The sequence below is a fragment of the Lontra canadensis genome, unplaced genomic scaffold (assembly GCF_010015895.1).
Source record: "Lontra canadensis isolate GAN:19392208 unplaced genomic scaffold, GSC_riverotter_1.0 scaffold37, whole genome shotgun sequence".
NCBI classification, from domain to species: domain Eukaryota; kingdom Metazoa; phylum Chordata; class Mammalia; order Carnivora; family Mustelidae; genus Lontra; species Lontra canadensis.
In genome coordinates this window covers 18,225,820-18,240,766 of record NW_022631031.1, presented here as the reverse complement: position 1 = coordinate 18,240,766, position 14,947 = coordinate 18,225,820, and the positions used below count along the sequence as shown (strand labels likewise).

At 44.5% G+C, this 14,947-nt stretch overlaps 1 protein-coding gene across 9 annotated transcripts in view; it reads right to left on the bottom strand.

Moving 5' to 3' along the window:
* The window catches only part of NCOA2 (nuclear receptor coactivator 2), a 292,692-nt gene that overhangs the window by 47,867 nt on the left and 229,878 nt on the right, over nt 1-14,947 (bottom strand). For 8 of the 9 annotated variants that reach the window (XM_032869220.1, XM_032869226.1, XM_032869227.1 and 5 more), the window contains 5 exons: nt 13,343-13,446; nt 8,936-9,113; nt 6,193-6,381; nt 2,619-2,720; nt 2,186-2,329 (listed from right to left, as the gene is read on the bottom strand). In XM_032869220.1, the coding sequence (XP_032725111.1) occupies nt 2,186-2,329; nt 2,619-2,720; nt 6,193-6,381; nt 8,936-9,113; nt 13,343-13,446 (717 nt within the window). Of the gene's footprint in view, nt 1-2,185; nt 2,330-2,618; nt 2,721-6,192; nt 6,382-8,935; nt 9,114-13,342; nt 13,447-14,947 lie in introns of those variants that run through there. The other variant, XM_032869229.1, reaches the window with a different exon arrangement.

Genomic DNA, 14,947 nt, shown 5'->3' with positions numbered 1-14,947 from the left:
AGGGTATTTCATATGTTTTGTAGTTTCCCTTCAGTGGGTCCCGCCTGTTTAAGCCTACCACAGTGCCTGGTACACGTCTACAAACCCTTTTGTAAGGAATCGGAAGACCAGAGTTGAGTGTAGGGCATTGCTACTCAGGGCTCAAGGACACTGAATGTGTTTGCTCATAGTGATTTCTTATCCATATTTCTTATTTTTACTGTTTTTTATTTTATCATTTTTAAAAGAATTTTTATTTATTTATTTGAGTGGAGACAGAGGGCACAAGTGGTGGGAAAGGGAGGGAGAGGGAGAAGCGACTCCTTGCTGAGCTTGGGCCTTGATCTCACAAACCTGAGATCAGGACCTTGGAGTCAGATGCTTAATCAACTGAGATGCCTAGGTGCCCCCTGTTGTTACTATTTTTTTGGAAAGATTTATTTGAGAGTGAGAGAGCAAGCGTGTGCAAGCGAGAAAGAGAGGGAGGGAGAATCTCAAGCAGGCTCCACGTCCAGCAGAGCATGGAGCTGGGCTCAGGGCTCAATCTCACCACCCTGGAGATCATGACCTGAGCCAAAAACAAGAGTCAGAGGCTTAACCAACTGAGCTGCACAGGCACCCCCATTGTTACTATTCTTTAAATTTTAAACCAGATCTAGTGAAATAGTAGGTTAAATACTGATTTCTGCCAAATCTAGAATCTTTACTTCCTCATTCTTCCCAACTTAGAGAAAGATGCTGAAAGGCACAAATTGCTGGATTATGTACTTACTTCTAAAGAAGGATAAATAAGATGAAAAAGAGGAATAAGATGAGACAAAAATAAGGGGATGGGGAAAGAGGTCATCTACTACGATTTGTACTTTTCCGTAAGTGACCTTAAAGCACAGAGTGTAAGCATACAAACACTACTGGTAAAATGCTAAGGTCACAGATGCACATTAAATGGAAGAGGACAACCTAAAACTCTGTCTTCAATTGGGGACTTAGGACTTTTTTCCTGCCAAAATGCGACAATCTGCCAAACTGAGTTACCAGGCACACTCTGCTGGGCCCCACTGGTCCCAGGCCTCATAGCCCCTCCCTGGTAATCCAGGCCTCCTACCCAGGTGCCCCCTGCCAGGACATGCAGTGTGCACGAGAGGACAGAAAAGGTCAGGAGAAGTGTCACCTTCCCTCACTTAGTTCTGAATAAGTGCCAGGGAAAGGCAGTTTTTCTTCGTTCTCACAGAAAGAACAAGAAACCAGAAGGCACTTGAGGAAATGTGATTGAGTACGAAGAGCTCCAGGAACAGCAGAGCAGAGGGACTGCACAGCAGAGAGATGGCAAGTTAGGCTCCAGTGCTGACAAGCCAGTCATTTCACCTGCTTCTAGGTCCCCATCTCCAGGTCGAGTCCTAACACCTACCTCACAGCTGTGCTGAGGGTCCACAAGACAGTGTAAGGAAGGAAGATAACTGCACAAAGACCACGTGCCCAGGAGGGCTGCTATTATTACTGGCGTAGGACTTCCAAGTCCTGGGTTTAGTTCTAGCCATCTTGCTAATTAGCTGTCAGTCTAGCTGACCCGTGACCTCAAGACAAGTGACTTCATTTCTTTGGGCCTTCTAGAAACATCTTCAGGGGTCATGATCTAGAAGGAGAGCCCAGGATCTCACTGTCCCCTCTACTAGGAATTCAGCTGCTCTTGCAAATTTCATTTCATTCTTATTTCCAGATTTTCCTTATGATTCAGAGATTTCTTTTGATATTAAGTGGCCCCTTATTATATAGTCTTATTTATGTACAGAAGCCTTGGGATCAGAAAAAATGATCTCTTTCCTTCCCTTTCTTCTGTTTTTATGAAATGATCTCCGATTTATCTCATTCTTCTGTCCTACAGGTTCTATCAAACACAGAGACGGGGGGAAGCAGGCTCCCGCTGAGCAGAGAGCCTGATGGGGGGCTCAATCCCAGGACCCTGAGACCATGACCTGAGCTGAAGGCAGAGGCTTAACCCTCTGAGCCACCCAGGAGCCTCTTAAATTTTCCTTTAGGTGGCGACATTTTCTGGGCCAGACGATGCAACCACATCTAAACATAAAAAGTCAACAGATCTAAGTTTCCTGAGGTGAACTTCAGGCTCACGGTTTCAGAGAAAGCTCCCGCAGGAAGCAGTCATACAGCAATGTCAACTCCAAGAGGAGTAGCACGTGGGGATGCTTACCTTCATGATGATGCCTCTTAGCATAGGACACAGCCTCCCCTTCGTGCTGCGCGTGGAACTTCTGAATGCACCTTCTCACCAGGTCCTCCCAGCCTGGTTTCATGGCTGCCCTCATGGTGCTTGTGTCCAGGGAAGTGATCTTGCCTATGAAACGACAGCAAGCATTACACCTACACACTCATCTACTGTGTATGGAAGTGATTAGCATTTTACAAGAGAAAAATGTCCTTCTTTAGGATAGGCAGCACAAGTACATGGACCGAAAGGGCAGACAGTGAAAAGAAGTGTCCCTCCCTCTCCTTCCTGCGGCGCCTCGAGGCTTCTGCCCAAGCGCCCGTCACCATCCCCAGCTTCTTCGTTATCTCCTGAACAGAGCCCCTGCCTTACGAATAGGTCGATATTCTCAAATGATTGCTTTGGAGAGAAAATGTACCTTGGAGATCTTGGCGAGTAGTAAAACTTTCTGATGAGGGAAGAACTGGTCTCTCCTTCATAGGAACTCTTCTTGCCACACAAATCAAGCAGGACTGCAAATCTTCAATCACATACATTCATGGTTACCACATTAGGCCTTTCCAGCGAGTCACACAAACTCAAGTGTATTTATGACAACGCGACCTTGCCAATCAGCGCGGGAGGGACTACCGAATACTGTGCACCCTGCTCCTCCCCGGCTTCGCCCTCTCCCCTCCTGAGTGGGAAGAGCTGGGGGACGGGCAAGGGCGTGTGCTGTGCACGACGAGCTGGGGGAGGTCGGGGGAGACCGCTGAAGCCATGGACACATGTGGCCGAAGTCCACCCACCACAGCGGCTCCACGATCTGCAACCACCTTCCCAGGGACGGCGGGGGAGCGTGGCGGACTCGACAAGCAGCTCATTTCAACATCAATACACAGAGGATGAAAACTCAAATCCCATACTCTGTCAAGCGTTTGGTTTTTGAGTTTTTGGTCCACTACGCTACCGGAACACTAGACGTCCCCTCTACCCAACGATGCGGCTGCCCCCAGAATGGCAACATGCTCTTTCAAACCAAGAATATAAACCGAGGCTGGAGGTGACCTCGGAGAACAAATCCTGGAAAGTGCAGCATGTGCCAGAGCGGCCGCGCTACCGGTCAGAATCTCAGCCCTGGCTGGCTTCTCACAGAGCCATGCTGAGCCTTCATTCCTTACCCACTGACATTGTTTTATTCATCCGTGTTCACTTCTAGAGAACAGGGAAATGTTTTATTTATCTTTGTAACATGCAAGGCACACTGTGTAGCTCTTTCAATTTCAAAATGCTGGAAAAAAGGTCAAAAACAGTCTTCATATCTTATGTCCTTGATTTATGATTGCTCGTCTTGAAATCTGGGGAAGGAGTTCTTTAAATATACCCAGGAAGGGCGCCTGGGTGGCTCAGTGGGTTAAAGCCTCTGCCTTCGGCTCAGGTCATGATCCCAGGGTCCTGGGATTGAGCCCCGCATTGGGCTCTCTGCTCAGCATTCCCCTCGTTCTCTCTCTGCCTGCCTCTCTGCCTGCTTGTGATCTCTGTCAAATAAATAAATAAAAATCTTAAAAAAAAAAAATTAAAAAAATATACCCAGGAATAGTGGGTATCCCAAATATAAATGTAATCCTCATTCTCAACATAATAAAAAGCTAAATTTCTGAGCACACACTACGAGGCAGACATCTCTTTTAGCTGCTTTAGAGGCTACCGGTTCGTGTCGTCCTTGTGCCAGCTCTATGAGGCAGGTCCTGGCGTTCTCTCCATTTAACACAGGAGGAAACCACAGCACAGAATTTCAGTAAGTTGCCCAACACCGTACAAAGCTGGTGAAGCCAGGATTCGAACCTGAGCACACTATGGCTCAGAAATCCTCCTCAGCCATACTGTGTTAACACTGAGAACCAGACTTTAAATGCATACAAATGTTTAAATATACAGCACAAAACCACAAATTAGATCAGCTATATCTTTTTTTTCCACTTTGGAGTGGCGTCCTAGATGGGTGAATTGGCAGTACTTAGTCTGTTGCATAAAAAGAAAAAAATATCCCTCAACATTGCATACTTACGTAAAAACTTAATTTTGAAAAATTATGTCATCTATGAGAGCTCCATTACTTTTCAATAAAATTTAAATTACAAATTACTTTCACATTCTTTAAAAAAAAGAATGAACTACAGATCTTCCTCAACTTACAATGGGGTTACATCCTGATAAACCTATTTTTATTATTCTTTTTAAAGAATTACTTATTTGAGAGAGCGAGCGAGAGAGAGAAAAGAGAGTGAGAGTGCAAAAGTAGGGACGGGGCAGAGGGAGGAAGAGACAAGCAGACTTGCTGCTGAGTGTGGAGCCCGACGTGGGGCTTGAGCCCAAGACCCTGAGATCACGACCTGAGCTGAAACCAAGAGTCAGATGTTCAACTGGTTGAGCCACCCATGTGCCCCCCAACCTTGACAAACCTATTTTCAGATGAAAATACTATAAGGTGAAAATGCATTTACTACACCTAACCTACCAAACATCGTAACTTAGCCACGGCCATCTTAAATGTGCTCAGACACACTAGTCTACAGTTGGGCAACATCATCTCACACAAAGCCTGTGTCTTCATGAAGTGCTGACCACCTCATGTAATTTACCAGATACTACACTGAAGGTGAATGACACAACGGGTGCAGAACAGTCGAAAGTGTGGCTTCCGCTGTTGCTCGCTGTCGCTGCCCAGTATCCTGAGAGAGGACTGTAGGCATATCGCTAGCCCGGGGAAAGAGTTGAATTAAAAAATTTGAAGTATGGTTTCTACTGACTGTGTATGGCTTTTGCACAGTCCTAATGTCAAAAAACAGTAAGTCAAGCCTCGGAAGTTGGGGACGTTCTGGACTATTTAATGCTGATCATGGTTCAGGCGTATTCATTTAATCCTTACTCTGATACTGGCATTGTTGACCTCACTTGATGAAAGGAGAGAGCAAACTGATGCTCAGAGAGGTCAAAAGACTGGCCCAAAGCCAGAGTTGGGAAGCAGCTGAATAAGGAGCTGGCGTGTCTGATGATAAAGCCCGTTAGGTTTTCACCCCCGAGTGCCCCTCCGCACTTTCTCTCTTTCAAAGCCTCAGAGGAGAGAGGGACACTCAGCGGCACAGAATGGCTTGCTTGGAGGGCATCCGGGTGGGTGCTACAGCTGCGTCCTTTAAGGGGAAGGGACTAAGAACTTGAGAGCTTGAAATCCCCTCCCTCAGTCACTCCCATCTCTATCCTCTCTTGTGGATCATTCTAGTACACTGCATTCTGGACCCTGCATCCATGGATCAACTGTACGGAATCCATGAACCCCCAGAAAGGATATGAAAAATACTGTTAGTACTTGCGCATTTTTCTAGGTCTGTGGCTCGCTGCTTGCACTAGACAATCCAGAGGAGCCTCAGATCCCCGGGAAGCTTAACTATTACCAGAGCTTCTCTAGTAGGGCTGCCACTAGTGGCTAGGTAAATGGAAACTTGAAAAAATACAAAATTCAGTCCCCCAGTGGCATTACTGAAATTGCAAGTGCTCAGTAGGCACAGCGGGGCCTGCACTGGACACAGAAGATACACAAAACTGCCATGACTGCAGAACAGTCTACTGAATAGCGCTGTTCGAAAGCCTTAAAAATCGAACCTAAGGGATACCTGGGTGGCTCAGTCAGTTGGGCGTCTGCCTTCGGCTCAGGTCATGACCCCATGGTCCTGGGATCAAGTCCCACATCAGGCTCCCAGCTCAGCGGGGAGTCTGCTTCTCCCTCTGCCTGCCCCTGCCCCCTTGCCTGTGCTTACGTGCATGGTCTCTGACAAATACATAAAATCTTTAAAAAAAACGAATTTATCACAAGAATTAAGCAGGCTAAAGAGAATGGAGAGACCACTTCTACATTCTTCTTTGCGTGGCCACTCATTTTAGATAATTAAGCAGGAGAAGAGCAGCACAGGGATAGACACACAGACATGTGAGACAGCCTGCAGATTTTGTCCTACCTTCTCCTTCTTCCTTGATGGACTTTGGTTGAGAGACAGCAAAGCACTGCATAGTTTCGTATCTCTGGTGCGCTTCCTGGTTATCGTGCCCTTCCTCTTCCGAATCGGGGAGAGGTTTTACCAGCATCCGACAATTGAAGGTATGGCTGTTCCGCCTAGGAAGTTCGCCAGACCAGGAGCCCCCATTCACTGAGGGCGGTAAAAGCAATCCGACAATTACGAACCGACACCAGGCTCGCCGCCACCAAATTATCGAAATGATGCTGATGCTCAACAAGCTGGGAAAGATGCTTGGGATTTCCAAAATAACTTTTAGCCCTCTTACTTTTCACCCTGACTCCTTCCTTCAGGGTCAGGCCTTGGTTAACTATCATTAGAACACTGCTCTTCATTTTTGGATTTTCCTTACTCTGGTGTCTTGGAAATCTGGTTCAACCTACTTGTACTTTAGATATTTTACGCCCTTTAGACATGTTATCCCTGCTCAAAAATCTGGAACTAGCACCAAGTGCCGCACGCATCAAGCTCTTTAAGAGGATGCAGACTTGATGTAGTCAGGGATACAAAGGCCACTGGAACTGATGGACTAAATCTCACTAAGCAGCCCCATCTTACCCGTCTAACCAGATCCCCCACACTGGCCAGCACAGGCCTTCCCCACCAGCCTCCACAACCTGGTCCCACAGGGACACCAGTGCTCCTGCCACCTTATCTGCCACTATTTCTCCTAGCCCAGCGTACCCGGCTCTGAGGCCGAGATCTCATCATCTCCTCCTCTTCCCGACCTTTCTTCCATAGAATTTTACAGAAATTTTGGTATGTATTATGTAAGTCAGCTGTTGCTGAATGACTCTATTTTGTTTCATGCACATTTCCTCAAGCTGACTGAAAACTCCCTGCAGAGGCCCTGCTAATATCATTTATTTTTTACCAAGGGAAAGGCTACGTTACATGTCTTCTACTTTAGTGTCAATCCTTAGAAATGTATTAATTCAAGAAAACAAGAACGACACAGAGGAAAGACACTTTTTTGGGGAAATGGGTTAAAGCAATCAAGAGAAATAAAAGAAGAGCTGGAATCAGAACCAATCCTAATACTCATTTTGGTATCCTTTTCTTTACTGTTCTTTATGTTTATCTAAAAAATATTACAATCAGTAGGACAATGAAAGAGGGGATCGAAAAAAAAGGGCCAGTAGTTAAGATAAGCAAACACACTCTCAAAGCTCACTCGTGGGAAAATACTTAAAAGGATATCTAGGTGCTCTGGTGAATGCGATGCTAAGCCCATAGCCACTGGGCTGCAAAGGAATAAAAAAGAAAACACACCCTGGAAAGAACAAAGGAAATATCAAGTTAACTGCAAGAAACTGTTTTAGAATCACAAGAGGAACCATAGCTAACTTTATACGTCGTGCAGACATTTGGGAAGTTTCTTCCGCCATCGGTATTCTTAAGAGCTTATTTACATAATGGATACTACAAAGAGAAAAATCAAAGAAGAAAGAAAAAAAGAGTTCTTATTAACTCAGGTTAATAAGTAATTTTTAAAATATAAAAGAAGTACAGTATAAAGTCAGGAAAAGAGCTCTTTAGACAAGTGAATTAATAATAGTGAATTAATAAGTACAGGTCCTTTGAGGAAGTCATCAAATTACTGAAGAGATCTGAAATATTAGTTACTTGAAGAAATCCCATTTTCTTGTTCATTTACTACAGAATATAATATAAGAATCTCACATGAATATTCATGTGTTTTGTCTTACTGTTGCAGTCACTTTGAACAAAGGGTTATCCTGCCAAGGAAAAGCTAGCCCTCATGGAATTCAAAAAGGGCCTTCTCCTATTTACTGCGGTAACAATAAGACCGGCTGATAGAAACCGTTTGAAAAAAAAAAGAACAGAAATACTTGCTAACTCAGGACTTGACCTTATTCTATACTAAAATATGCACTTCCTTTTATCTGTGAAGATGTTCTTAGCATCGTCAGTCTAAGTGAGAATATTAAAAAAAGAACCACTTAGTAAGTGGGAACGGCAATACTCTGGAGCAGCAAGGAAGGTGGGCCTACGCTGCGGACCACCCACTTGAAACCGTGGCCCTCGAGACTCCTAGACACCCTTGGAGAGCATCTTTAGAGAGAAAGGAAGTCGGCGCTGTGGACCAGGGAGAGTGGGTAAGGAGGCAGAGCCACCGAAGCATCTGGAATATGGAAGAGCCCACTCAGGGCTGCTGGCCCGACAGCATCTGACCCTCCATGTGCCACTTGTTCCTTAATGTCATGGCCTCAGGATACTGGAGGCACCCACACACAGACTCTCTTCATTAGCAGCACTCAAAATTTTGTTTTTCTCAAGTCCAATCTCAAACTTCTCATGACCTTCTACTTCTTAGAACCAAGGAGCACAAGCCCAATCAGAGGCGGCTGGCGCTGGACAGAGTGGGGGGCAGTGTGGCACCCCCTTAAAAAAACATTGAAACAAACCCCATGAAAACAGTTGCCACAGGAGTCCCTTCCATCTGAACTATTTTCATGTACTTTAAATAGAGGATCAAAACAATCTTTCCTTCAAGATCACTATCTGCAGATGTCCTCTTCTCCACGACTTTGAAGCTTAAATAGTTAATACAAGCCTCTCTGAAGAACTACCCAGTTACCCTTATCCCCAACTGACATACCACCCAGTTCTATGTGACCCCCTCCAACCATGGGGGAGGAGGGAGCAGCAGACAAGCATTTACCTATAGACTTTGGCAGCAGGTTTTTGACAAATTCAGTGTGGTCCCCAACATGCAGGATGCTATATACACTTTTGTTCATCAGCTCTTCTTGGTTATACCTTAGGTATTGTGTCACGTTCTCTGAAACAAATACAACGTTGCCTTCCAGGTTCACTACAAAGAAGAACCCATCAAGGGCCTAAGGGAAAAGGCACAAACCGTGTTAGAAAGGACACAAGAGAAAAATCATATGCAGCTGTTAAGAAGGGATGATCCCCTTAAGGGAAAGGGTGGAATTCACACATGGACAAAAAAGAGATTTCTCTCTCTCTCTCGCCCCTCTCCTAGTTTTGGGGAACAATAAACACATTTTCGCGTGGTGAAATTGTGCCGTCTTAGTAAGTGGGAGAGAGCGTAGATCAGGGTTTCTTGTCGCAAACTAAATGACAAATACTAACTCTGTTATGCTATCAGGAGATAACTACTGCCATGTAAGTGCAGGCATTTATCTGTATTTTCTAAATTATACTGGTGGACTCCACCTGGCCAAGGACAACGCTTACGTTACCAACCCAGTACAAAGCGATTATGTTCTACCGTTTCTCATGTAACACAATGGGAGGAAAGGGTCATCGATAATTTTCCTTCCGTTTAAGGATTAAGAAACCCCAAACTTTACTACCTTTAAAGCTGCCAGGGTTTAAATGAAAATAACTGCAGGTGTTCTCAAACATCAATCCTTTATTGTTTAGGGGAAGGTCTGAAGCATCTCTCCGATAACGGGGACCGCGCGCTGAGACATCCGTGGTAGAGTCTGAAGACTGGAAGGGGACTTGAGGTTTTGGTTTTTGACAGTGAGAACTGGAGAGTTAACTAACCGTGCCCTTCTCTATGATTTGTTCCCTAGTCATGGAGATGCAGGTCCCTGACCACCTAGATAACATTAACATTTTCCTGCAATGTGGCTTGGCCCCACTCCTCCTTGTTGTCATTCCAATCTAGATTAGGGAAGGACAGAAAGACTCCAGGATCATTTCAGGAAATAAAGATAATGAGAGTAACTACCGAGCATGTTTACTGTGCCCAAACACATCGGGTCACCTGAATATTTACAACTCTGGAAGGAATGTGCTAGCGGAGGAGGAAGAAACTGAGGCTCTAAGAGGGGCAGTGGTTTACATAAGCTTTTCCGACTCAGTCAGTGGCAGAGCTGGAATCTGAATCCAGGTGGACTCAAAAGCTCCGGCTTGCAATTACTCTGCAGCAGAGTTCTACTTCAGTGTTTGCCCCAAATCTTTTCCTATCATGTTCACCTTGGTGATACGAAGTTTAGAGTTTGGCGAGTTTCCCTTTGTGACTCCTCCTTTTCCTTTTGGGTCTGTGCTTGTCAGAGCCCTGTTTTACAGATTAGGTGAGTGATCAAGACTACAGAAGGCTCCGTGGGTTAAGCCTCTGCCTTCGGCTCAGGTCATGATCTCAGGGTCCTGGGATGGAGCCCCGCATTGGGCTCTCTGCTCAGCAGGGAGCCTGCTTCCCAACCCCCCGGCCCCCGTCTCTCTCTGCCTGCTGCTCTGCCTACTTGTGATCTCTCTTTCTGTCAAATAAATAAATAAAATCTTAAAAAAAAAAAAAAAGACTACAGAAGGCTTGATACTGATTAGGTACACCTTGACATAGGGCCTCCTGGTCTACCCAGCTTGTGTCACACAGCTTCCCTGTGCTATGTATTTACTATTGTTTTTAACATGAAAGTTACGTGTACATATTGACATGACAATGTGTATGGCTGGGGCATGAAGTATTTACTTTTATCCTAGTTTGCTTTTTCCTTAAGTTATTACTTAACAGGCTCCTATTTTGTGAGCTTTCTTTGAATATATTCCATCTTTAATTCTATTTTCATCACAAAACTAAGTGCTCTCTCAAATTAGAAATGACCATAAGGCACCAGTGAATAGCTCTTCAAAAAAAAAAAAAAGTAACACCATTCAATTTTAAGTCTTTCTGAAATATTCTGTCAGGTTTTACCAATGGTGTGAACGATGTGCAGGGCAAAGCAAGACTGTATGTAAATGGCCTTCCACAACAGGTTGGCAGCAACCCTTGAAAGCCCTGTGTGAGTAAGCACATGCGGGTGTATGTCTGTGAAGGGGGAAAGGAAGGAAGTCAGTTGATGAGTTATGTGCCACGTGTCTTTCTAAACTAACTGCTTCGGATATACATTCGCAGGGATTTTCGTAATTATATTACCTACAGCTCCCTTTTGAAAATGCAGAGAGCTCCCCACTGCTTTGCACCATGACAAAAAGACTGATTTATAGCATAGTATGACTGAAGATGAAAGTGTTTCATCTTATAAGACCATGTTTTTTAAAGCACACTGTGATATGCTCTGATGAAAAAAACTGACATTTGCTTTTGTTGCCTAGCAACCACTATGCTATGATGTAAGCATGAGTGTGCATCTATGCCTAGGAACAGCTCAACGAGAACAAGTTTTCCCTGTTTAAATTATTCCATGTAAACAGGGATAAAGACTTCAAACCTTAAGTCACTAGATTTGAGCATTAACCCTCTAACCTATTCAGCACTGAAGTCCTGCCACAGAAGTCCTTGCCACTGAATTCTCAGAAGACTATTTTTTAAAAAATTTATTTATTTGACAGACAGAGATCACAAGCAGGCAGAGAGGCAGGCAGAAAGAGAGGAGGAAGCAGGCTCCCTGCTGAGCAGGAAGCCTGATGCGGGGCTTGACACCAGGACCCTGGGATCATGATCTGAGCAGAAGGCAGAGGCTTTAACCCACTTGAGCCACCCAGGCGCCCCAGAAGACTATTTTTAAACAGTAAAAGTGCTGGTCTGATTTTGTGAGAGAAGGCCCACTGATACCCAGCAGTCTGATTTCTATAATCAATGAACTTGCTCTCAGAGGGCCTGAATCATAGTCTTGTGGTTACTTCAAACATGTCTTTTTAGAAGTCTCAATAATCTTTTCAGGAATTTCCACCGTCCTGTAATCTTCCCCCATATAGGGAAACAATGCAGATATCTGGGAATTTCCTAATAAGTTAATAATTTAGGTTACCATAATTTCCAAATCAGTTTTGTTTATAATTAAAAATTTTTTCACAGACACCTATCTATTTTCATCTAATTCTAAATAGTCCACCTGGTTAGAGTTCTGTGATCTGCTTCTTAGAACCAAGCAGGAAGTAGCACTCTGGTTTTCCTTGTTGACTCTGGAAAATCAGGTTAAGTGTGTTTTTGCTTTTTCCCTGAAAATTGTACTTGGATACTGTCAAGCTAGTGACTCAAGAGGAATAAGCAAGGGACAACACAGGGTCATTTAAAGTCTTTTGGCTAGCAGGGCCAGGGTCAAGAATCTTGTCATTTCTAAATACAAAGACTGGGTCAGACGATTTTTAATTTTTTCTGTGTCCCCCCCACCCCACCTTCCAAGAGTAGGATAAATTTTCACAGAATGATATTCTCTAAAAATAAAGATCATCACATGTACCAACTGAAAGAAAGGGGGCAATTACTGGTGATCTTTGCTTTAAAAATCCTACTTTCTCCTATACGGGCAGCTACTGCCACGAGGTAAGTGATTCTACATGACGATGCCACCCAGCTTGCGGCCATGCGATAATTTTCAATCTCATCATATCATCGGCAGAGTAAATTATCCTGAGATCTGACATAATTTATGTCTCAGGGCTCCTCTGCTTCTTGTTATATATTCACCGACATGTTTTCCCCCTCATCTTCCCGTAGCCTACATCTTGAATTTTAATTTCGGAATAGGTACAGCAAAGCACGTGGTGTTTAATACTGTACTAGCTAATAAAAGAGGAAAACGAGACTTCACAAATTCTAGACAGGAGTCTGGTCATAAAACTTCTGAAAGTTAATAAAGAACAGGGAGTTAAGACCAATCACTACACTTGTGATGCTTACCTGAACAGCTCTGCCTATTATTGCCGTTTTCATCTTTATGAGATAAACTAGTTTGAAGCAGCATAAATAAAAAACATAAGCCTCCATCTGGTCCTCGAATTTTAACTGCCTATATGGACATCCACACATGGCATAAGTAAAATCTAAGAATTGGGGGAATATTTCAAATGAAAGTTCTATTGCTGAATTTAATAGGACTTGTGAGCATGATTTTCCAAAACAAATGCTTACTTTGTCAATTTATAATCTAGTTCAGGCAATGCTCTGTTATTACTGGGAAATGTATATAGGCTGAAATCTGGAGCCAGGCACGTATGTACTAGTAAGCTCCAGAAGTCAGCAGTACTTCAAGCTTTACGAGTGAAAACTAAGTGTAGATTGTCGTGAAATTATATCCACCTGAGAAGGGAACACAATAACGTGACGACCAATGACAGGGTAGGGGACAGAGCCTGAACGAGGGTACGCTACCTCAAGCATCATAGGCCCCAGCGCATCCTTGTCGATGACGCCCTGCCCGGTTGATGACACGTCTGACTTCTGCACTTCATCGACGTTGGCGGCTGCTGCTTTTTCTGCAATAAACAGAAGTGTGAATTAAATGGCTGTGCTTCTTCAAGGACAGAATGACACAGAAACATCGTCATTGTAATGATCTGTAAGATCTCCAGTGGAATCAGCCGGGGCGCTGGAAGAGTCCGAGTCCGTCTGCACCGCCGCCGAATGGGAGATGCTGCTGGAAGCAGGAACACAACACCACCTTTCACCTCCAGAACGTGGGGGCTCAGAGACCCTCCCAGGCAGTTGGTAAAATGAGTTTAGTGGTTTCGTGTTAGTCCCCGACAAGCATTTTTTTCCTCAACTACAAAACTGTTACACGCTACGGCACAATTAGTCTCTGCTCCAGGGACTCCGCAAACTGGGATAACAAGAGGTCTGTTGTTCAGGATTCAGGAGCATAATCAGAGGTACATCTGCAGGTATTTCAAGAAGGAAGGAAGCGGGGGGCGCCTGGGTGGCTCAGTGGGTTAAAGCCTCTGCCTTCGGCTCGGGTCATGATCTCAGGGTCCTGGGATCGAGCCCCACATCGGGCTCTCTGCTCAGCAGGGAGCCTGCTTCCCTCTCTCTCTCTCTGCCTGCCTCTCTGCCCACTTGTGATCTCTCTCTCTGTCAAATAAATAAAATCTTAAAAAAAAAAAAAAGAAGGAAGGAAGGGGAAGTCACTCCTGCTACGGCTGCCCCCACGTGATGTGCTCTCACAACTCCCTTCTGGACGCTTGTACTGCTCCACCTCCTGCCACGCTCACACAGGAGTAGCCTGAAAGAGGGGTCCCTATCCTGTAGAAGGTGCTCACCGATTAATAGCAGAGAGAAGAGGCACCCTCTCAGGCACTGGGAGGGGTTCAGTGGCTGCCCTTTTGTCTAGTACGGAGACATACAATACGGGCTCCCGCGTTACAACGTGCAAGGCAGCATTCAGGCCCGGGGAAGGGCCTGGGACAGCGCCCCATTATGGATAATTCTCAGAGAACAAACAGGTGCGCAGTTATCGACATATATGCAAACTCATTATTTTAAGAACATCAAAAAAAGTTTAAAGCTTAACAGATACATAGTGTCAACTTGCGAGAAAACAACACAAAAACAATGTGTCGATTATTTGTACCTGAATAAATTATATCCTTGTTTACACTGCATGTTAGCATTGTAATTAAATGCAAATAAAGAAAGCTGTAAATCAATTTAGTACTTAGGATCAACCTGCTTTCATGACCTTGGTAAATTTGGCTGTCCCTCCTCCTCCTCCTTCTTTTTTTTTTTTTTTGGTAAAAAAGATTTTACAGAATATTCTGAAGATCTGGAAAACTTCACTTGTCCCCGAGAACCTAGAACATAATTAGGAATTATGTAGGTCCTCCAAATCTTGCCGCTGCTGTGATGGAGCGCTGCTCCGTATACACTCAGTGGGAAAGGGAAGATGACCTGTGTGAGCTCAAGTCTAAGTTCAGCCATTTAGAACTACAAGCCAGAGGAAGTCATTCCAACTTTTTAAGGCCATAGAGGACCTGCCTTCTG